We start from the raw sequence: 23,269 nt of genomic DNA on the forward strand, positions 1-23,269 counted from the left end.
TGAATCTTGCAAAGCGCATCAACCTTTGCAATGGATGGAAATGATGGAAATCATATTGAAGATCTTATTTGTTAATATTCCAATTAAATAAAATGTTGTTGAAAATTTCGTTCATTTCATTTCTTGAAAATATGCATTTTTGCCTATGTGTCCAGACTTTAGGAACACACTGTACTATGCAGCTTAGCTGATTAGACACTTAGATTCTATACCACATAACGAAGCAGTAAATTATTTACTGTTTGTGTATTTACCAATGCTTATTTTATCTTTCCGATTTCTCAACACATTTTATTTGTATTATGAAGACAGGGAATATCTCTTTTCTGATGTTTCTGTATTCCTGACATAGCACTGAATAATATTGCAAGCCATTAGTTATTCTAAATCCCTTGACTGACAAACTGCCATACTGTTCTGTTCTCTTTCCAAGATTCTAACATCCTCCAACTCTGTTCTATCATCAATGGATGTCCTTACCTCCTACCATGTTAAGATTGATGTCACAGGGATTGAAATTCCTAGAGTCTCCTCTTTTACACTCCTTAGTGTCTTTACCTGAATCTTATCTCTAGTCTTGGATGTAGTACTTGACCAAAGCTATCCTTTACCTTTTTATTGTGGGATGCCTGAAATCCTTTGGCATGCCCATGGGCCATAAGCAGTCCATGGGCCACAGGTAGTGCAGACCTGGTATAATGGATGAGAAGGTAGTGTTCCAGAATGCATGCTCAAAGAAGAGATCCACTTCAATTTAAGGACCACACAAACCATAGAAGTGAGATATAAGCAGAAATGGATGGATTATTATGGACCTGGGTAAAGCAGTGGAGTCAAGGGGAATTGGATTCACACAGAGACACTAAACCATATGAAAACCTGGAGAAAGATTTTCACTGAAAGCTGCTTCATTTATGTGGCCCCCTGTTTAGAAGCAGACTACAATGAACAGGCATATTGAATTAATGGTATAGTAAAGGAATACAGGAGGGAAAAATATTAGCATAGTAGGGAATGATGAAGCCAAATACTTGAGGAGCAAGAACTTAGAAATAAGTAAAGACCTATGATGTAGAGAACAAACCACACAAACTTTGACCTTTACCAGTGTCATGATAAAAATTGGAGGGACAAAGGTTTAGGTTTTCAAGAAATAAATTTATTAGCAAGGTAAGCAATTGCCAATAAATGATCTCAAGATCTCCTCAGTAGGTACAAGGAACCCATTGGCAGTTCATACAGCATTCTTATAGTTAATAAAGTGGAACAAATAACACAGCAGATGTAGTGCTGGCCCTGGAATCAAGGACCAGAATTCAAATCTAGCCTCAGGCACTTACTAGCTGTATGACCCTAGAGAAGTCACTTAACTCCAATTTGCCTCAGTTTTCTCATCTCTAAAATGAGCTCAAGAAGGAAATAGCTAACCATGCCAGAACCATTGCCAAGAAAACCCCAAATGGGGTAATGGAGAGGTGGACATGCCTAATTGAATACACATGCTGACAGACAGACAGATAGATAAATAAATAGATAGATACATCAGTAGATATAGATGTCTGTCTATATTTGAGGTGAGATGAAGCTGGAATAGAAAAGTTGAAGTTAGAACATTTGAACATTTGGGAGCAGGAAAATTTTAGCTGGAACATTCTGGGAACTGGGAACTTGAAGTTTATACACTTATTTTCCACAATACTCTGTGGTCAGGACATTCTCAGAAATTATGAACAAAAATTTCAAAAGAATATAGCTCACACAAGAATATAGTTCACGAAATGGGAAAGAGTGACAAGATAGAGTCTAATAATCTTATAATCAATATGAGTTAAATAGGGATTTCACATTTCCCCCTTTGATGCTTAAGAAATATATTTCCCAGGCATCACTCAAAAATTTAATCCAAATTGATATAAGTATGTTCTGGATCAACATCTTGGATAGCCACAAGTTTCTTAGGAATCATCTTCGAGCACATGTTAGTGCAGCATATAGCACAGCATCCAATATGAGGCAGAAAAATATGAGGGCTAAAATAATGAGAGCCACTTTGACTATAGTAATTAATATGCCACCTCCTTGGAAGCAGGAGAACTACCAAGAAAATCAAGAAGGGGTTGTCCTACCATGGGCTTTGATTATCAGTCTGATTGGGTTTCTGTTATAACCTAATGGATTTAGTAGCAACTTGTTATAATCTCTCCAGATTGATTAATATAGGAACAACGAGATTGATTGTTATAGTGCAGACTCCTCCTTCTGAATCTGTAAGAAGGCCTAACATCATACAATTTTTTATGACCATTTGAACTAAAGAATCTACCTCAATTTGAAGAGAGGCTATGGACTGACTTGTGACCTGGGCAAACTTCTTTATTTCCACAGAAATATTTCTAACTGAATCTGTTACTGCAGTCATCCCAAAAGTTGGAATCAGTGAACAAAAATATCTCTATGCTGGATTAGAATTCTTTATTTCATCTAGATTTGCATTTTTTCCGTGTCTATGCCAGCAAGCTCCTCAACCTCTAGTGAAATGTTTCTCCACTGGTCCTATAGAATGATTAAAAATTGACACTGGCAATGTGAAAATGCATTCTTACTGCGGCACTCAAAAGTGAAGTAAAATATTTTTTTTATAATTACCACTTCAAAAGCATGAAAAGCATAAACTGTTAAAAGTGATTCACAAATTTATAATGTTTATATCTAAATCAATGACTCCTGTTTGTTATGAACAAGGGTCTCAGCATAAGTAAATGAAAGTAGGTTAATCTTCTCTTAAAATGTTTGGAAAAGATATATTTTGTTGACACCCCTGAATAGTTTCTAAGTTCAAGGAGTTACTGAAACTTTTATTTCTGATTGTAAGTAAAATTTTAAAGAGGTGCAGCTCCTGTAATGAAATTGTCCTACTTTCATGGGGAACTATAGTTTCATTAATTTTTGTAGCTATATAATCATGATAAAGGTGGGAGAAAGAGATTGGCTTTGGTTTAGTATCAATTACAACATTTTGGGGATAATATAAATGACAGGTGACCAGTAAAATGGATCAAAAGGTCCATTCGAATCCTTTGGATAATTTTGACTTATATAGGAGTCAGAACTTAGCAAAGTATCATTTGAAGCAAAAGGGATAGCCTCCCAGGGATCAGTTTATCCTTCATGTATATGGTGGCATGTCCACTGTCAATGGGACCTGATTGCTTTAAGATGATCTAAGGTATGTCCTATTTCACCATGAAGCTTACTAACAGAGTTAAGATTTTTCTAATCCTCCTGGGAAGAATGGAATCAAAGAGTAGAAAGGAAAATAGGTACTAGTACTAATATTTTGAAAAGACTGGGCAGAAAACCAGGTGTTCTATAGAGTATCACAACAAATATGTCCAAATCTAGAGCAAATTGTATGGCAAAAAGTAACCATTCTTCTATAAGGGTCTTTTCAATATTTGTAACATTAACTGGGGAGGAAAGAAAAACTGGTAATAGCATCAGAATTAAACGATAAGGAACAGTAGCATATTTAAAATATTTGATGAATAAGGTTGTAAGGCATAAATCAAATGATAATGTAAAAAGTGTCCATTTTCCCATATTTGACAATTTTTCATTCCCAAAATTAACTAACGATAGCACTCAGATAAGGCAAAACAAAAGCATCTTCAGATACATTGTTCATGTGAAACAGTACAACAGGTTTTATGTCGGCACAGTATATCCAAGAGTCTTTTTAAAAAAATCTTGATTGCAGTTGTGGTGGTCATTAACAGCTGGACTGAGCCTCGTCAAGTGGGTTGTGTTCCACTGGTACAATGAAAGTTCTTTTTTTTCTCATGTCTTTATTTTTTCTGATTTAATTGTATTTTATTTTTCCAATTATATATATAGTTTTCAACATTCACCTTTATAAGATTTTGAGTTCCAAATTTTTCTCCATCTCTCCTTTACTCCATCCCCAAGATAGCACGTAATCTGATATAGCTTATACATGTAAAATCATATCAATCATATCTTCACATTAGTCACATTGTGAAAGAAGAATCAGAACAAAAAGGAAAAACCATGAGAAAAAGTCTAAGAAGACACAAAAAAGTGAAAATAGAATGTTTTGATCATTGAGATTCCATAGTTCCTTCTCTGGGTATGGATAGCATTTTCTGCCTTGAGTCTTTTTCAATTGTCTTGGATCATCATATTGCTGAGAAGAGAGAAGTCTATCATAGTTGATCCAATGAAAGTTCTTGATGTAGACTTTGTATCCCAAATGAAATTTATGTAATGAAAAGGCCAAAGGTCCAGTCTGTATAGATGCTTCCATGTAGTACAATTCCCTCAGTTCACTTTGTAGTTCTTGTAAGAGGCAACAGAGGTACCTCCTCCCAGTAACAACTTATAAACTGAAGAGAATGATTTTGCCTTTATGAGAGGGTGCCCAAACAACATTTCAAAAGGAAAGAGGTGTATTTTTTCCTTGGTCTACTTCTCAGATAAAATAAAGCAATGGGAAGGACATCAAGACCTTTCAGATGGGTTTCAGCACACAGTTTGCCAATCATAGTCTTAAGTTCTTTGTTTATATGCCTTATGTTTGTTGTGCATTGCTTTACTGATGAGAATTTTGTGAGTAATAGGAGATATGAAACTTAGGAATTATACCAAGTCAGAAATAAATTTGAGAAAGTACCAAATAACAAAATGAGATTTATCGGAGTCAATACAAGCAGGCCGGCAATATTGGGGCACAATTTCTCCAAGAAGCATTTTAGCAGTGAAACTTGTTATGATTTTATTGCTGGAAAATGCTTTGGTCCACTGAATAAGCTGATCTACAATAACAAGAGAAACTTTATAATGACCTGACTTAGGCATACATATGAAATCAAGCTGTAGATGTTGAAATGGAGTATAAGCTAAAGGGTGATGACCTAAGGCAACATTTTGAAAAGCATGTTTATTATATGCCTGACAAGTGGGACAGGCAGCAGTAATACAACCTATGACTACAGCAATGCCCAGGGCTACTGATGCCTGCCATATTGTATCAACTATATCTCTGAGTGCCAAAATGAACCCTGCTTTATGTACAGAAAGACACACTTGGTGACAGAAGCTTTGAGGGAGGAATAGTTTGTCTTCTGAAGTCAGCCCAGACCCCAACTATCTCTTTAGCCTTGATCTATTTCCATTTTCCAACCTTGGAATCACAAAGGAGAAATCATTAGTGGTGGAAGGAATGAGGTGAAACACATAGGCAAATTTTTCTAATGCAGCTAGCTTGGCTGCAGCATAGGCTTAATTGTTTCCTCTTGAAACAGGATCCCTTCCATTGGTATGGGCAGAACAATGGACAATGGTCAGGGCATTGGGAAGGCACAGGGGACATAAAGGTTTCTAGATGTATTCAGCATTTGCAATGTCTGTAAGCAAAAGTAAAAAAAAAATCCCAATTTAGGTGAAAGGATCCTGATGGCCTGACAGTCCCCAAATGCATACCTAGAATCAGTATACATTGTGGCGTTTTTTTCTTTAGCAGGGTAATATGACTAAGTAAGGGCCACAAGATCAGCAGCTTGAGCACTGAGCTTAGAGGAACAGAGAGGAAACCCAAATGGCATCATGGTCAGAGACCACCACAGCAGCACCAGTATAATGTACACCATCTCTCATAGAAAAAGACCCATCAGTATACAAAATATAATCAGGATTTTGTTAAGGAGATATCAGAGAGGTAATGTGAGGTTTTTTACTCATTTCCATGATAGAGGCCCAATTATGCAGTTGCTTCCCAGATATTGTTAAAGTGGAGAGCAATGTAATGGGGTTGACAATGACACACTACTTAAGAGTAAAATTCTCTTTACCAAATGAAGTCACTTCATATCTAGCAAGTCTCTGATCAGAAAAACCCTCAGAAATATGTTGTAGTAAAAGGCCTCAACCTCTTGAGGACACTGTACCTTTAAAAGGGGTACCCAAAACCAAATTACAAGCCTTCTCTACCAGAAGAGCAGTGGCAGCAATAGCCTACAGGCAGGGCAGCATTCTAGCAAACCTAGCATCAAGGTGTGCAGAATAATATGCTACTGAGTAAAGGGAGGGTCTGAATATTTGAGTAAGGACACCAGAGGCCACCTCCTTACATTCATGAGTGGAAAGAGTAAAGGGCTTATTGTAATCTGGAAGTCCCAGCTCTGGAGCTGATAACAGGGCTTTCTTGAATTCAGCTAGGGCAGTGAGACATTCTTGTGCAAGGTATAAGGGCTCTGGAACAGAGTCTTTAGTCAGAGAAACAAGAGGCTTAGTAATCTCACCCAAAGATGAAATCCATTTGCAGCAATATCTGGTAGCCCCCAGAATGGCACAGAACTGTTTCTTGGTCTTAGCAATAGATAGTTGTTGAAGAGTCAGTATGTGTTTTGGTGAAACAGAGAGCATGCTGACAGACAAAATGAAGCCAAAATATTCTACTTGGGGAAGGTACTACTGTACCTTTGATTTGGAGACCTTGTGGCCTCTCAGATGAATCTGGGGAAGATGACAGTCTTCTTGGCATATCTCAAGATTGGGTGCTACTAGTTTGACTGATGCTATATCACCAATGTACTGTACTGAGAGGACCCCTTGATGGTAATAGAAACCAAGTCTTGCTGTAAGATTTGAGAGAATGGGGTGGGGTTTTCTACATACCCTTGAGGCAGATGAGTCCATGGCCATTGTGTGTTCTTCCAGGTGAAGGCAAAGAGGTTCTGAGAGCCTGGCTGAATGAGAATGCTGAGAAAGGCTGAGCAAAGATCTATCGCAGTAAAACAGGTAGCATCACAAGGAATAGAAGAGATAATGGTGGCTGGATTTGGAATTACTGGATATCTACATTTAACATAAACATTAATGGAATGTAATTCTTACATAAATTGATAAACAGGTTCACCATCAGGACCTGGGCTTAGGCTTTTTAACAGGCAGAATAGGAGTATTACAAGGGGATTTATATGGAACAATAATGCATTGGTCTCTGAGAGAGTCAATAATTGAAATATCTTCAATAGCTTCCAATGATAAAGGGTACTGGGAGACAGATGGTGGTGGCCCCACTTTGCTTCTAATGGTGATGGGAGTAGCAAATTTTAACAAACCAACATTTGAGGATGTGGCAAACCATAGAGAGTTAGGGATGTCAGATAGAATACTTGGGCTCTCCTGAGGGTGGCTCTGAGCTGAAACAAGGAATGAAAGGAAAGGGCTCTCTTTTGAAAAATCTATCACCATAGGAAATAGGAAGGAGGAATCTTCCAGGAGATGTAAAGACAAAGAACCATCAGGAGAACATAAATGGTAGTCCTTAATTTACACAAAGGATCTTATCCTAACAAATTAATTGGAGATTTAGACATAAAAAGAAAAGAATGGTCTACCAAGAGAGGGCCAATAGTAATCATTCAAGGAAACAATAGAATTTGTCAATAACTCCAATAATTTTTTGAGACCCAATACGTATACAAGTAGAATATGGTTTCATTTTCAAAATCAAATTTGAGGCTCCATTATCCAATAAAAATCATAAAGTGTGTCACCAACTTTGATAGTAACATGAGGTTCACCAGTGTGGTGGAAGGAAAAGACTGGGATAGCTGGGGAAAAGACACTTGGATCAGTAAAAACAATATCCAGATTTAAAAGTCCTTGTTGATGCTCCCACCTCCACATCTATATGCTGTAAATTTTCCCTGACTGTCCCCTGGGACCTCTTGTATTAATTCTTTTTAACTCCTGCTTGTGTTTTAGACAAACTTTGATGAGATGGTCTTTCTTGTTATAGCAAAAACATGATGGTAACTCTTGGTTTTGAGAGGGAGTCAGAGTTTTATCAGTGAAAGCAAAGGTTATCTGGGGTTGTGGCTTAGATTTTACTTTCTGTTTATTCCTTCATAAACATATTAAGCAATATTTTAAGTTCACTAATATTCTTTTCATGCAATCCAGGGTAACTTTTATGATTACATATTTCTGGCATGGACTGGCTAACAAAAGCTGAAGCATTCCTTGGATTGATTGGATCTAATCCTGTATACCTATACCACTTAACACTTTTGCACTACCTGTTATAAAAGCAGGTAGGGGTTTCATTTTCTTCCTGGCAAGTTTCTTGAAATTTACTGCAATTTTGGGGGTGAATAGCACATGCCTCCATCTTGTTAATTAGGGATTCTTTAGTCTGAAACAGCCTGGTGCAATCAGCTGGAACGTTAGGGTTCCAATGGTTGTTTTGCAAAGGCCAATTAGGAAGACCCCTTGAGCCAGGAGGATTGGCACTGGCTGGGACTTGTCTATTTGCAGCTTCAATAATGGCTGTTCTTTCTCCAGGGGCAAGCGAGGCCTTCATTAAGCCAGTCACATTTCCTCAGGTTGAATTATGACCTCTAAATATGGCTTTAAATTGGGTTTTAACAGCCACAGGGTTGTCATCAAATTTAGAAGTGTTTCTTCTCCATGCAGAGAGATCAAAGGGACAAAAGGGTGATATAGTCTTAAAGGTACCATACTTCCAGGCTGTATGATATATTGTACGAAACTTTTCTAGAGAGGAAAGATCAACAGCCAGTCCTTAATTTTCAAAAGAAATCAAATCTCCTACCATAGCAGAAGAAGAATCAGTTGGAAGAGCAGAAGAAGAAGGCAGAGTAGGATAGAAGAGGGCTCTTTAGGAGAATGTGTGCATGACCCTTCAGACAGAGCAGCCCAGCAGAAGCAATAACTCATTTATTTTGGGTGATGTTGTTCAATAAAAATCTTAATTTCATTAATAAGTAATAATCAAAAGAACTGAATTGGGGTCAAAATAGTTTGCTGAATCTCCAGCAGTTATATACCAAATTTCACAGTCTAATTGTGTGCTTATTTTTGTCTTCCCAGGCTGGACTGGTGGTTTCCCTTGATCCCAACATATATGAAATTTTTATAGGAGGATTCCTTTTAGTGTACCTATCCTCTTTTCTTATAAAAGTAGTTTCCTTAAGGGATCCCCTTCTCTATAACAGAGGATTCCCCCTACCTATAGAAAGAGTGCCAGGAATTAGCCCTCTTAGCTATATAAGAGATTCCCTAGATGTCCCTACTTACAGAAGGGACGAATTCCTTTTCCTACATATTGCGGGGATGGAGATCCCTACTTACAGTAGCAGTGGATTCCTTCCTCCTACCTATAATAGGACAATGCCAACTGTCTTTAAGGGACCAGGGGCTTACCTGTTCAAAGAAATTTTGAGTTGAAATCAAGGGGGACTCACCAACTGTTGCGCTAGAAATCTGAGGGACAAAAGTTTGGGAAATCAATTTATTAGCAAGGCTAGCAACTACCAATGAACGGGTCCAAGACCACCTCGGTAGGTACAAGGACACCGAATACTTTCATTTTATTTTTTTGTTACATTTTAAGTTCTGAGCTGTCTCCTTCCCTTCCTCCCAACCACGAGAGAAGGCCAACATTTGAAACAGATATCTATCTATCTATCTATCTATCTATCTATATAGATATAGGTATAGATATAGATATATACATACATGAAACCAAACAATACATACTTCCGTATATCAGTTCTTTCTCTGGAGGTAGATAGCATCTTCATTTACAGGTTTTTTGTAGTTGATTTAATATTCATGTTACTTAGAATAGTCGTTCACAGTTATTTTTGAATAATATTGCTGTTACTATATACAATGTTCTCTTGGTTCCGCTCATTTCACTCTTCATAATTTCATGCAAGTCTTTCCATGTTTTTCCACAATCAACCTGCTTATCATTTATTACAGCACAGTAGTATTCAGTCATGGTTATATATAACTTATTCAGCCTTTCCCCATTTGATGGGCATCACCTCAATTTCTAGTTCTTTGCCACCACAAAGAGAGCTACCATAAATATTTTAGAGCATAAAGGTTCTTTTTCTTTTTCTCTGAACACCTTGGAAAACAAATCTAATAGTGGTATTGTTGAATCAAAGGCTAAACACAGTTTTGACTCTGGAAATAATTCCAATTTGATCTCCAAAATGGTTGGAGCAGTTCACAGTTCTACCAAAAATGTAGCAGTGTCCCAATTTTTCCACATCCCTCCCAACATTTGTCATTTTCCCCGCCTACTAGTTTAGCCAATCTGATAAGTGTGAGATGGTACCCCAAAAATGTTTTAATTTCTAGAATCAATAATGATTTAGAACATTTTTTCATATTTTTTCATTCTTCCAAAAGAATTATTTTTTCTAGCTCAATAAATTTTTTTTGGTAATTTAATTGGGATGGCACTGAATAGAGTAGTTTAGGTAGAATTGTCATTTTATTACATTGTCTCAGCCCACCCTTGAATAATTAATATTTCTCTGATTATTTAAATCTGACTCTGTTTGTATAAAAGTGTTTTATAATTTTGTTCACATGTGACTTTGATTTCTTGCCCCCCAAATTGCCTGCTTATATCCTTTGACCATTTATCAATTGAGGAATGACTCATATTCTTACAAATTTGACAAAGTTCTGTATTATATATTTGAGATGAGACCTATATCTGAGAAACTGTGTAATCCTCCCTCCCAATTTTCTGCTTTCCTTCTAATCTAGGCTACATTGATTTTGTTTGCACAAATCCCTTTTAATTTAATGTAATAGAAATTATCCATTCTACATTTCATAATAATCTTGTTTATTCATTAATTCTTCTGTCCATAAATCTGACAGGTTATATGTTCCATGATCTTCTAATTTACTTTTATCTATCTTTATGCATAGGCCATATATCTATTTTGACCTTATCTTGGTAGATAAGATATTGATCTATACCTAGTTTCTGCCAGACTACTTTCCAGTTTTCCCAATTTTTTTAACCAAATAGTAAATTATTAGACCAAAACTTATAATTCATCATTGCTATAATCATTTACCATGGTGTACTATATATCTTCTCTCTTGCACTGAGCTACTTTTCTATTTCTTGGCCAGTACCAGACAGTTTTGATAATTACTGCTTTATCAGTTTAAAATCTGGTACTGGTAGATATCTTTCTTTTACATTTTTTCCTTCATTCCTTTCATATTCTTGACCTTTTGTTCTTCCAAAAGAATTATTTTTTTTCTAGCTCAATAAAATAATTTTTAGGATAACTTAATTGGGATGGCACTGAATAGATTAGGTAGAATTGTCATTTTTATTATATTGGCTCAGCCCACCCTTGAACAATTAATATTTCTCTAATTATTTAAATCTATTTGTATAAAAATGTTTTATAATTATGTTCATCTAATTTCTGTTTGTCTTGGCAAGTATCCTCCCAGGTATTTTATATTGCCTATGGTTATACTAAATGAACTATCTCTTCTTAAAGGGCTTTGTTGGTAATATATAAAAATCCTGATGATATAAGTGAGCTTGGTTTATATCCTACTACTTTCCTAAAATTAACTGTTAAGTTGAATCTCTAAGATTTTCCAAGCATAACATCATATTGTCTGCAAAAACAGATAGTTTTATTACCTCATTGTCTAGTCTGATTCCTTTAATATCTTTTTCTTCTCTTATCACTACCTCTAGTATTTCAAGTACAATATTGAATTATATTGGTGATAATGGACATCTTTGTTTCACTACTGATCAGAGATGATAATTTCTGTAAAATACTTTGCAAACTTGTAAGTGTTATATAAAGGTCTATTGTTTATTATTTTTCTTATTCCCACATTTAGAGAGTGAGAGATGAATAAAGGTTCCACATAGGAAAAGAAGTAGGAAAAAGCAATATCATAGAAACCAAGGAACAGATAGAGGACACAGAATTCTTAAAGTCAATAAAGAGTAACAAATATAAATGACATAATCTTGAATAACATGCTTACAAAGTTTCCTAATTGGCTAGTGGTTGATGCAGTTTCTTGCAGTGAGAACAGAGTTAATCAGAGAAGTTAAACAGAGAAACTGAGTCTGGAACAGAGAATTTGAGGCTGGAACTTTTGGGGAAAGGGAAATTGTGGCTGGAAGAGGGAACTTCAGGTTTGTACCCTTATTTCCTGGAACATTCTGTGGTTAGCATATTCTCAGAATTATATGAACAAAGATTTTACAAGAATCTAGCTAACACAAGAATGTAGCTCACAAAATAGTGAGCAGCGGCAAGATGGCATTTCATAAACAATCTTATAATCAATATGAAATAAATTTGAATTTTACACTGGTACCATGAATTATGTGGATTGTGTAGGTCCAGCACGTGAAGGTCAATTTTCTAGCAAGCCTGAGGTTCATAGGGTACTACTGTAAATTGGAAAGGCCATAAAAATCTCTACTGAGAAGGATTACTGTGGTGGGAATTATCTTGGGTGTATATAGACTTAGGTAAGAATTTTTATTATTTTTGGATGCAAAAAAGTAAGCACCTTCCTATGTTAAAACTAGTATTAAAGTTAGAGCTTCCAAAGAGGATGTAAAGGCCTTTTCATGGGAAAAACTTCCCTCTGTCTCAGAGTGAGAATCCAATGTTCTCACATTTTACCTCTGTAAACTTGAACATTGGGGTAGATCAATTCACTGTAACCAGTTCTGTGTTTCTCACTAACCTTTTAAACTTAACAAGTTCAAAACTGACCTCATTGTCTACCCTACCTAATTTGTTTCTTTGCTTCCTTCCCAGGTTTTTTGGTTTTGTTGTTAATCTCAACATTCTTTTGGTAACTTACACTTATAACCTTAGATTCATCATTGACTTTCCTTATTCTATGACTTGTGAATTCCATTAGGTTAATAAAAGCTTTGAATTCTGTCTTTCCATTTCTTCTTTCTAATCCAATCACCCCAATTCTGGTCTTCATTATTAAGAATATTTTGATTGTCTCTTAATTAGTTTATTCATTTTCAATTTGTCCCATCTTCAAACTATTCTCCACACTACTAAAAATATTATCTTGCTAATGTACTATTTTTATTACATAATCTTCAACTCAAAAACTTTCACAGTCTGCACAGAGTCCAGTGAACTAAATATAAATACTTGATCTTAGCATTCATTGTTGTTGGCAATCAAAGAGAGTTGATAACACACAAAGACACCAAGTCATACACAGATGTAGAGATGGGCCTTCATTGAAGGCATACATCTAAGTTTATCTCTCAATAGTTACTTCCATCTGCTCTCTGTTACAGTCAAATTTTGTTCCTTTCAGCCTGCCCTCTTCCATTTCCTGGCCTTTGCCTTTTTTTTTTTTAATCCACATGCCCCAAATCAATCCCACTTTACCCCATTTCCAATGCTTTAATTCCATCCCATGTCTTCAAACCAGTGCTATATACCCTCCTTTAAACTTTCTGTGGACACCCTTTGTATCCTCCTTTTCTCCAGTGAAAGTGATTTATTATAGTACATTGCTTGGACTTCTTTACACTTTTTCAGCCTCTCCTTTGTAGTATACTTACTTGAAGTCTCCTCCTTTTACACTGTAATTTACTTGAGGGTGGGTTTTGGGTTATTTTTCTCTCTGTAGAACAGTGCCTTAAACATGTAAGTTTGAGTGGAATTAAGATCTCATCAATGTCAGTACTCGCATCAACGATACAATTCACAACTCATCCACGTCTTCTCATTTTATACAATTTTTGCCCTGTTCTCTGATAAATCTACCATAGGTAGCCAACCAACATGTTTAAAGTCTTCCTTTTTTTAACAGTACAAAGATAACAGGGTAGTTTTCAGAATTCTCATCTAATAACCCTAGCTTTTAGACCATGTCCTTTCTATCACCTTTTCCAGTCACATCTCCTAGATGTTAGACTTTACACTACTTCATGTACATAAGTTATCTTTGGTAATATGCCATTATCTAGACTGTCCTATGCATTCATATGCAACAGTATATCTATCTTGGACAGATCTAGAGGTGATATATATACATGTGTGTGTTTGTGTATGTACATGTATATGTATATATACACACACATATATGGATAGATATATATATGGACATATATGTGTATGTATGTGTGTATATACGAATATGCATACATATACACATACACACATATAAATCTATATAACCATATACGTAACTATATATGTAACACTATATATATCTACATATAGATATGTATCTATAGCTATCTATTTATCTATCTTTCTATCTATCTATCTATCTATCTATCTATGTATCTATCTACCTAAGGAACCAGAACTGAGTAGTGGAGAGAGAACAGGATGAATTTTACTTGGATAAGTATGCAGTGTTTTTAGTGTTTCCAAGTAGCTCCCTGAAAGAGAAACCCAACATTTTACCACCAATAACCTTCCAATCAGCCTATATATCTGTGAATCACGGAAACTTTCAAGCTCCTTAGGCATGCAAAGAAGTGAAATCATACTGTATATCACTATACTTAGTAATTCAGGAAAGTTGGCTAATATAATTTAGTTTTTACATTGGGGAGAGGGGAATGGAAACCAGAAGGGATTCTCTCTTTAACCTTGGTTCAACATGAAAATTTTATTAATTGTAATAATCTATTGCCTGATAATCCTTACTAATTGAGGTTTTACTATAGACTTTAATAATTATTAATGATCTAATCTACTGTAAGAAAGTTATAGAATCAAAGAATAATAGATTTCAAATTGGAAAAGGCCTCAGAAATTATGTAGTCCAATCATCTCATCTATTGATGAGTACACAGGATGAGAGAGGGTAATTCATTTTTTTTATATTTGTGCCTCAATTTCCTTATCAATAAAATGAGGATGCCCAGGTATGCTTTACCCACTTCACAAGACTATTGTAGTGTTGAAATGACATAAAATGAAAGTGTTTTCTTAAAGGTTTTATATAAGTGTAAATTATTTTATGCTTAGCTGAGTATAAGCAATAACTTAACCTATACCATGCATTATGTTATAGGAGTATTGATATACTTGTATGCCTTATGTCTTGTTCTTGTGCCAGAAAAAGAAATCATATGGGAAACATTTCTTTATTGGAAATAAAAGGCAAACAAAGTTACATTTTCATTCTAAATGATCATAGACTATCTTTGAATTGTTTAGCATTGTATAATTAACCCAACCAGTAACTATTATAGATTTCATTAGCCCTCATCACCTAATAAAACATATATTTGCATATTATTTACCCCTAGTTGCCCCTCATTTATGTTGCAACAGGAAGGACAGCCATGCAATTTGTCAGAGATGAAAACAACTATTTTTTGTTTCATGGACAGTCAGTCCTTTAACTTATGGAGCAAATCCATATGATGTCCCCAAGTGTGCTTGTATTTCTGATTTATTGTCTGACATCCTACAACTTATGTAACCAGAAATATCCCTATAGCTATATTCATTTAAACATCCCAAGAGGCTATAGTTATTCTAGCAGAAAGTAACATGTCAAACTCAGTTATCTCTAAAATTCCTTTGTTGAGATATCAAGGGAAATTTCAATATGCTATATTATTTTTCCCTCACTTCATTATTAAATGCCATTTATTAGAAAGATGCAATGATATTATTATTTATAATTACATATTAGTTAGAATTTATAATATATTTGTTATTGTAGACAATATAAAAACACATACAAAAATACATTAATTATTTCTAAAGATTCAAGGAAAATGATTCAACAATATTAGTGCACTTGGACTATTTGATATACTTATTGAAATGTAGTCCCCACTAAAATTCTAGAGTGTCCGTAAAGTGGGAGTGATCTTGGATTCTCCAAGGTCATGGTAGAAGAGCAAAAGCTCTTATGAGCCTTTCACATTTACTTATATATGCACTTGTCCCCACCTTTGAATATTTGCTTCTTGAGAGCAAAAACTTTCATTTTTGTCTTTAAATCATTATCACCTGCACAGTGCTTGGCATATAACAGACACTAAACAAATGTTTATTGTTTGATTTATTAGAAATGATTTTAAAATAATGGACCTGGCATATTTGTTGTCCAAAGACCAAAGTAGCTAAGTTTAGAGAGGTTCGTCACTAGTGTGTCTATGAGTTGATGAACTTTTCAGACACTATCTCTTGAAATCCATCTATCAGGTTGTGGAGAGATTATGATCTATGTTGGTGGCATGAGTTAGTGCCTTCACCAATGAAATCACATACCTTTGAAGTATAAAAGTATTTGAATAATGAAATTATAAATCACAGGAAAACTGAATTAAAAATATAAAGCCCATGTTTATGTGTCTTCTTCATTATAGACTATGATAGTTGAGGTTTTAAATTGCTAAAAAAATATCCCTTTAAATGACAAAAAGCACAAAAGAAAGGAATCCTGTGAATAGAGTTATAAATATTGAAGCAATTATGAATTATATTCAATTTTGAGTCACAGATTTATAGGCATAAATTAAGGATATGTGTGTTATATGTTCTTGAAAAGTTCTTTTACATTTCCTGTCCTGTACAGCTTTTACAAGGTTTGCCTTTAACATAATGTCATAGAATTTGAGAGTTTAAAGGAACCTTAAAGACTGAGTCAAATTCCCACATTTTAAAGGGTATTTATCTCATTCATTCATTCATTCATTCATTCATTCATTCATCTTATTTATGCCTTCATATATCCATTAATGAATTCATTGCTCATTTATTTGTTAGATCTGTTTTTTTTTGGAACAAAGAGTTTCTGGTGAGGATCTTTTACAAAATCACATAGATATCTCCTCTAAGAGTTATTGTGTTAGAGAGTTGACCCAGGTACTGAGCAGCTAAGATATGCAAAATCAGGGTTATAGATCTAGACCCAGAAGGTAGCTCAGGGGATTGCTAATCCAACTGCCTTATTTTATAGGAAAGGAAACTGAGTTTTGAGTGGTTAAGTGTCTTACCTGAGGCAGTTGGATAGAATGAGTACAGTGGATAGAATGCTGTGCCTGAAGTCAGAAAGACCTGAGTTCAAATCCTCATTCAGATGTTTACTATCTGTGTGACCCTGGGCACCTAACCCTCTTGTTGAGGAAACTGCAAAATGTGGATATTAATATTACCTACCTCTCAGAATTACTATGTCAATCAAATGAGATATTTGTAAAAAAAAGGGGGGTGGTACTTAGCACAATACTTGGCATAATATCTGTTTATTCTCCTTTTCTTCCCCTTCCCAGCTTCTATTCACAAATAGTGAATGTCAGAGGTGGAATTTGAAGCTAGGTCTTCCTGACTCTGAGATCATCTCAGTATTCACTAAATTTCACTGAGTCTCATACATTTCACAAATTAAGATACGGAAATGGAAGGTAAGTGTCTGTCAGGGTCATAAAAGTCACTAGTGGCACGACTAGGAATATACATCAGGCCTTCTGATTCCCAGTCCATTGTTCTGTCTATCATACCCTAATGGCTTCAGTGATTTCAGTGTAATAAAACAAAATGAAAAATGTGAAATGAAGAACAGTAAGCCTAAATTCTTTTTAAAATTTTGAAGGTCAGGTTCCAGTTATGAATTTAAGTGAACTTGGTAATAATACCTTTGGCTGAATACAAATACAAATAAAGTTCAAATGAAACTTTAAACACATATTGAATTTTTACCAAAGTTCTCATGCTACATAAACAAATCACTGTCCTTCATAAGAAGGATGCTATGAAGACTGGGCATATAGAAAAAAGGTTAGAATTATGATGAAATAAAACTTACAACAAAATTAATTTACCACATTTAATCATGTACTTATATAAAATTGTATGAATACAAATAATCATTATCCTATACAGAGCAATAGGTAATATTCAGACATGAAGTTTTTGGGGGTTTTATGTTTTTTTCTTATCTTACTTTGTTGATACACTTAAATATATGAATATAATATCAATGTTGAGTTTATCATGACACAATATAAAAGTTAAATTTTATCACAAATGCTGTAACTTTATACAGACTTAAAAGACAAACATCCTGGATCTGATTTCTCTCCACACCCATTACTATCAAATTTACAATCCAAGGTACACAGCTATTTGTAATGAAAAGAACATGGATTTGAAATCAGAAGAATGGGGTTCAGACTTCCTTCTCCCCCTTACTATTATCACCTATCTGGAGATGAGCAAAGTACTGAACCATTCAGGATCTGTTTCCTCACTTGAAAAAAAATGAGATAGCTATACTATATGACCTTTATGGTCCCATTCAATTCTAACTACTGACTTTCCCAAAGTGTAGCATGCACATGTTGATCCCTGTCTGTGTGGAGCTTTCTTTAGTACAATATTGAAGCCTGTCTTTCTTTGAAATTAGCTCATCTTCTGAACTTACTTTTTTTTTTCTTAATGAATAAAACTTGCAATTGTCATCTACACCAAAGTGCCCTACACTATTAAGGAAGGTAGAAGACACACTGGATAATGTCTGGAGTGGAATGAGGAAGAGTTCAAATCCTACCTCAAACACTAACTAGATGTGTGACCCTGAGCAAGTAGCCTGACTCCTCTCTGTCTCAATTTTCTCAACTATAAAATGGGTACAATAATAATATTTTCTTTATAGGGTTATTAAGTAGAAATGATATAGCATATATAAAAATGCTGTCATCCTCATCATCATATCTTTGCCTTAAAGAGTGGCACTATGAGATGTTTTTAGAGTCTTAAGTATAATTACCACTCTTAGCATCTCTCCTCCATCAAGGCAACACGATACCCTCATATGTCCTCATGAAGGTGGGTCAATATGCAGACTTCAGTTTCATAGGTTTCGCCACTCATGAGCTTCCCAGGATTGATATATTTACTTGGAGCACAGGTAAGATATCATGTCAGCTTGATGCCTTAAGATTCTTTGGTATCATCTCAAGAAATACATTTATTTCCATTTATTACACTACTTTATTGACTGTCAGTAGTGACAGTAAGCTGAACAAAGCTACCAGACTTTCAGTCTGTCCCTCAGACCCAGGGGGGATTTATCAGTCTTTCATTATATTGTTCAAATACAAGTGTGTTCAGAAGAGGTAACAAACACATTGGTTAGTACTTGTTCACACTGGTCAATATTATTTGAATCCCATTCTTCTGATTACCAGTTCATTCTCCTTTGTACTACACTCACCCCTGAGGTTTGAGGCATGAACTTGTTGATAAAGGAAGCAGACAGAGGAATTAGATTTAGAATCTTTTAAGTTCACATGTCAGAATATTTGAGATGAAATTTAAACTACACATTGTGCCAGACAGAACTTATCATTGATACTGCATGTGTATATAAGGACACCCATAAAGTAAAAAGAGAAAACAAACAAACAACAACAACAAATTGGTCTGTCTGAATAAAGATAACATTAATTACAGTCATATTCAAATAAGTACTGATGTGGTGGCACTGTCAGTTGTGTTGGTGTTGGTGTTGGTGATATGGTGAGAAAGATGATGTGAAAAAGCTCATAGAGCTTAAAGGAGGAGAAAAGGAACGATACCAAAGGAGACAAAGCTCAGAAAGGGAGGTTGAAGTTGCACAGTGAAACTACTCTTCATAATTCTGCCTATGGCTTTCCTGCTTCACTTTAACTTTGTGAGGCAAACAGTGGTGTACAGAAATATTTTCTTTAATATAATCATTTTGATTTACTTTTTAAAATATAGTTTTACTTACGTATTTCATTTCTGTATCACCCACATTTCCCAAAATATCCATTATACTCCCCCCACAGAGCCATCCTATACAACGAAGAAGAAAAAAGAAAAATAGTTCAGAAATACTGATCAACACATTAAAAAATCTGAAACATTCACTAATGTTGCATAGCCATAGTGCTCTCCCTCTTTAAGGGATGGACTGAAGGTACATAGGCATTTTAAACCTTTCCCACCTTCACTTGCCCATAGCTTAGACATACTTTGATTATGTAATGATAAACCCTCCAGTGTTGAAAGACTTTTCTACATTGGCCCTCTTTTACCTTTCTAGTTTTCTTACACCTTCCTCCCTGCCATGCATTGTGACAATAATTTTGATTCCTCGTACTCAAATTAATCAGCATTTGTTCAGTTCATTGTGATTTGATGGGTATCAGTGATTGTATTAGTGAATTAAGCAGAATAGGATTAAGTTCAAGTTAGTTATGTAGGTCAATGCTGCTAGGATAAGAGTTATGAATGATTAATCCAGCATGTATTGATGAATATATTACTTACATTTATCAGCTAGATTCATATCGTTAGTTAGAAATGTAATGAGTGTAGTTGCTATATTACCTGTTACCTGATCTGCACCATACCACAATAAGGTTCATTTGCTGGCATAATACCTCTTACCCCTATGAATCACTACTGTCTACTCCCTAATGACCTTTGGTTCAACCCCACAACTTGCTTGGATCTTAAGACTCTGTTGGTCAAACACTAAGGTCTTATGTCTTGGGGAAGGCCCTGAGATCTTATTGAGAGGGTCTTATGACCTTTGGAAATCCTTTACTGGGATTACATAGAGTTGATAACCTGTGGAAGGTCTTTTGACCTATGAAAGTGGTTATGATTGATGGACATTTCTTTCAGTTGACCATAAGATTTCTCCACTTCTGGAACTGACCAATCAGTGAATTGTGACACCTTCTATTTTTAGTGTTCTCCCAAGTTAATAAAATTAATTAGCACCCAAGGGGCGGGGTCTCTGATCATGAGAAACATCTTGGACCCAACTAATTAGAGACCCCTTGATTCCCTAATAAATTGATTAGTCACGCTTTGAGTTCTCAGTGACTTTTGTTTCAGATTGAAATATTATAGCACACATATTTTAAGCACCAAAGTGATTTTTATTCCATAAATCAACTCATTTATTGTTGGACTATGGGCTAGAGATATTTGACAAGGAGGAGGTTTTTACTGATCTTTCAATCTTCAGTCTTCTGATTGCAGATTGGACTGTGACTGCAGAGGTGGTTCATATAGCACCAGCTACTGTTTTCATACAGGATAAACAATGGTATATACCCATGGCTTGCTCTTCATTTTGCTCTTGCCACAGGAGGAGCTGGAATACTTAGCATGCTGGATAATTTCAATTTTCTTCACCATTCTTTTGAAGCGTGCACTCGAATGCGTTCAAATTTATTTATTTATTTATTTTTTTCACGATGATAAATTTTTATTTCTCAACTTTTAAAAAGTTCTTATTTAGGCAGATTCTTGAACTGGTGGTTCATAGCCATCAGCCCTTTCTACTTTTGTGCCTATTTCATCTCCTGAAGGTTTTCCAGAGCCACCACCTTCACCATGCAGTTCCATTAGCTTTCCCAATTCAAATTTGGGCTTCTTAAGCATCTTGACTTTTCGGACAAATACATCATGGAGAAGGTAAATGGACTGACAAGACTTTTCTATGTCTTTTTCAATGCTATCTGGAATTAGTTTATTGACAACTTCTTTCAAGTCATTTGTCTGCACCTCTCCGGTCATGATTTCCATCATTTTCTTACGAATCTGACGAACCTGTTGGTGCTGGGCATAAGAGGTCTTATGGATCTGGTTGTTGCGCTTTTTGGTAAAACCAACAGAAAAGAGGCGGAGCAAGTACCCATCAGTAGTTTTAACATCAACATGGGCTTCAGTCATGGTCTTCCACTTTTTGACCATGGAGCACATCTTGTCCTGGGTAAGGTCCATTCCATGGAAATTAGTCAAAGAATTTTTACCCTGAACATCTTCAGTAATTAACTTGAACTTACGAAAAGCAACCTCATCATTCTGTAAATCAGCAAGACTCACTTCAAAAACTCGACTTTTGAGGCCATCAAAGGTAATTTTTGTTCTTTGAGTCCTTGTAGCCAGTGTTTTGCCAATATTGCGAATGTTAAACATAACTGTTGCTTTTACATAATACCAATCCTTCTTCGAAAATGGATTGACCACTTTATTCTTGGCTCCTTTTTTGCTGCCTTTGGTGAGGTGCTTATTCTTGCCCACTGCCATGATCCCGCTCTGAAAGCCAAAATGCCGAAAAATGTGTTCATATTTATGAACAATTCTGACCTTCTTGTTATGTTTAGCCATGTTGTTATCTGTATGACTAGAGCTTGGACACATGGAATTTATGGCCCACAGGTATCACTGAGATATCCTTTGTCTTCATCCCTATAATATGATTCTAACTTAAATAATAATTTCATTAATCTAAATTTTAAATATACATACATATATATTAGACCACTGACTTTTAATAATATTTTCTCTTCACATAGAAGTCTTTGGATAATCAAATAAAGAGAAACTTTTCTTTATTATAACTCCACCTCTAGTAATAATCCATCTCCATAGATGGATGTACCAGTAGCTGTTTGTAAAGCTTCTGGATCAACAATTTTGGTTTAAAAGATAACTTTATGAATCTGAAAATTGACTTACTTTAGAAGGCAAAACTGTTGAAACATTTCTCTCACCAATTTTCCTTTATATTCACCACTCATATATCTACTTGTCAGTTATTACAACTTGCTCTCACACTTTCTTAATGACATATTCTCAAGGTTATTTCTATTCTATCATCTGAAATAATTGTATACATACTATATTATTGACATAATCTTAAAGGTCTACATTGAGTCAAATAATGACTTCAAGAACACCTAAAATAGGTGATAAAGGCCAACTGTTTTATGTTTTGTTAGGAAGTGTAAAATAGATAATTCATGAAATGAATGCAAATAAACAATTTGTGTATATTTTTGATAATAGGCTAAATCTTCTCTGAGACAAGTTATCTTGCTAGAAAACATGACAGATAGATAGTGATCCTTCTAGCCTAAAATTTTTAAACAAAGGAAAAAATACAAAAAAACATTATGCCAAAGCAAATTATAACTTACACACATTGGGTCAGTCCTTTTTCTCTTTAACAAACAAAATATCCTTGGATACCTTTGATCTATTTAGATCTTGGGATTGGTTGTCCCTATTCACCATGAAAATAAGTCCTTATAATACTATTAATAACAGAAAAAATAGTACTTTTAATAACTGATTTTTCCATAGCACTTAAAGAGGTTGGAGGTGTTTTACAGACATTATTTAATTTGACCTACACAAAACCACTCTGAGGCAAATGTTTCAGCTATTTTTCACACTAATTTTAAGGCTGAAGAGATTGAAAAAAAGAAAAGTTAAGTGACTTCTGTAATAACAATGTTACTAGCAGCTGCTGTGGAGGTACAAGACCAACAACAGCAGCACACAGGAGGGTTACAAGTTCTTTGATCTGCTCTTCCAAGGAAAGCAACTTTAAGGGGTTTACAATCTTA

General features: G+C 35.1%; 1 protein-coding gene across 1 annotated transcript; it reads right to left on the minus strand.

Moving 5' to 3' along the window:
- Positions 1-21,149: 21,149 nt before the first annotated feature.
- Positions 21,150-21,944, minus strand: LOC118857796 (40S ribosomal protein S3a-like). The gene has a single exon (XM_036768312.1). It carries the CDS (start codon positions 21,942-21,944, stop codon positions 21,150-21,152), a length of 795 nt encoding a protein of 264 aa, XP_036624207.1.
- Positions 21,945-23,269: the final 1,325 nt, after the last annotated feature.

This window comes from Trichosurus vulpecula, chromosome 7, assembly GCF_011100635.1.
Source record: "Trichosurus vulpecula isolate mTriVul1 chromosome 7, mTriVul1.pri, whole genome shotgun sequence".
Classification (NCBI taxonomy): domain Eukaryota; kingdom Metazoa; phylum Chordata; class Mammalia; order Diprotodontia; family Phalangeridae; genus Trichosurus; species Trichosurus vulpecula.

Bases quoted from the DNA above. Each gene is read 5' to 3' on its own strand.
- LOC118857796 (XM_036768312.1), bottom strand. From the start codon at position 21,944: ATGGCAGTGGGCAAGAATAAGCACCTCACCAAAGGCAGCAAAAAAGGA.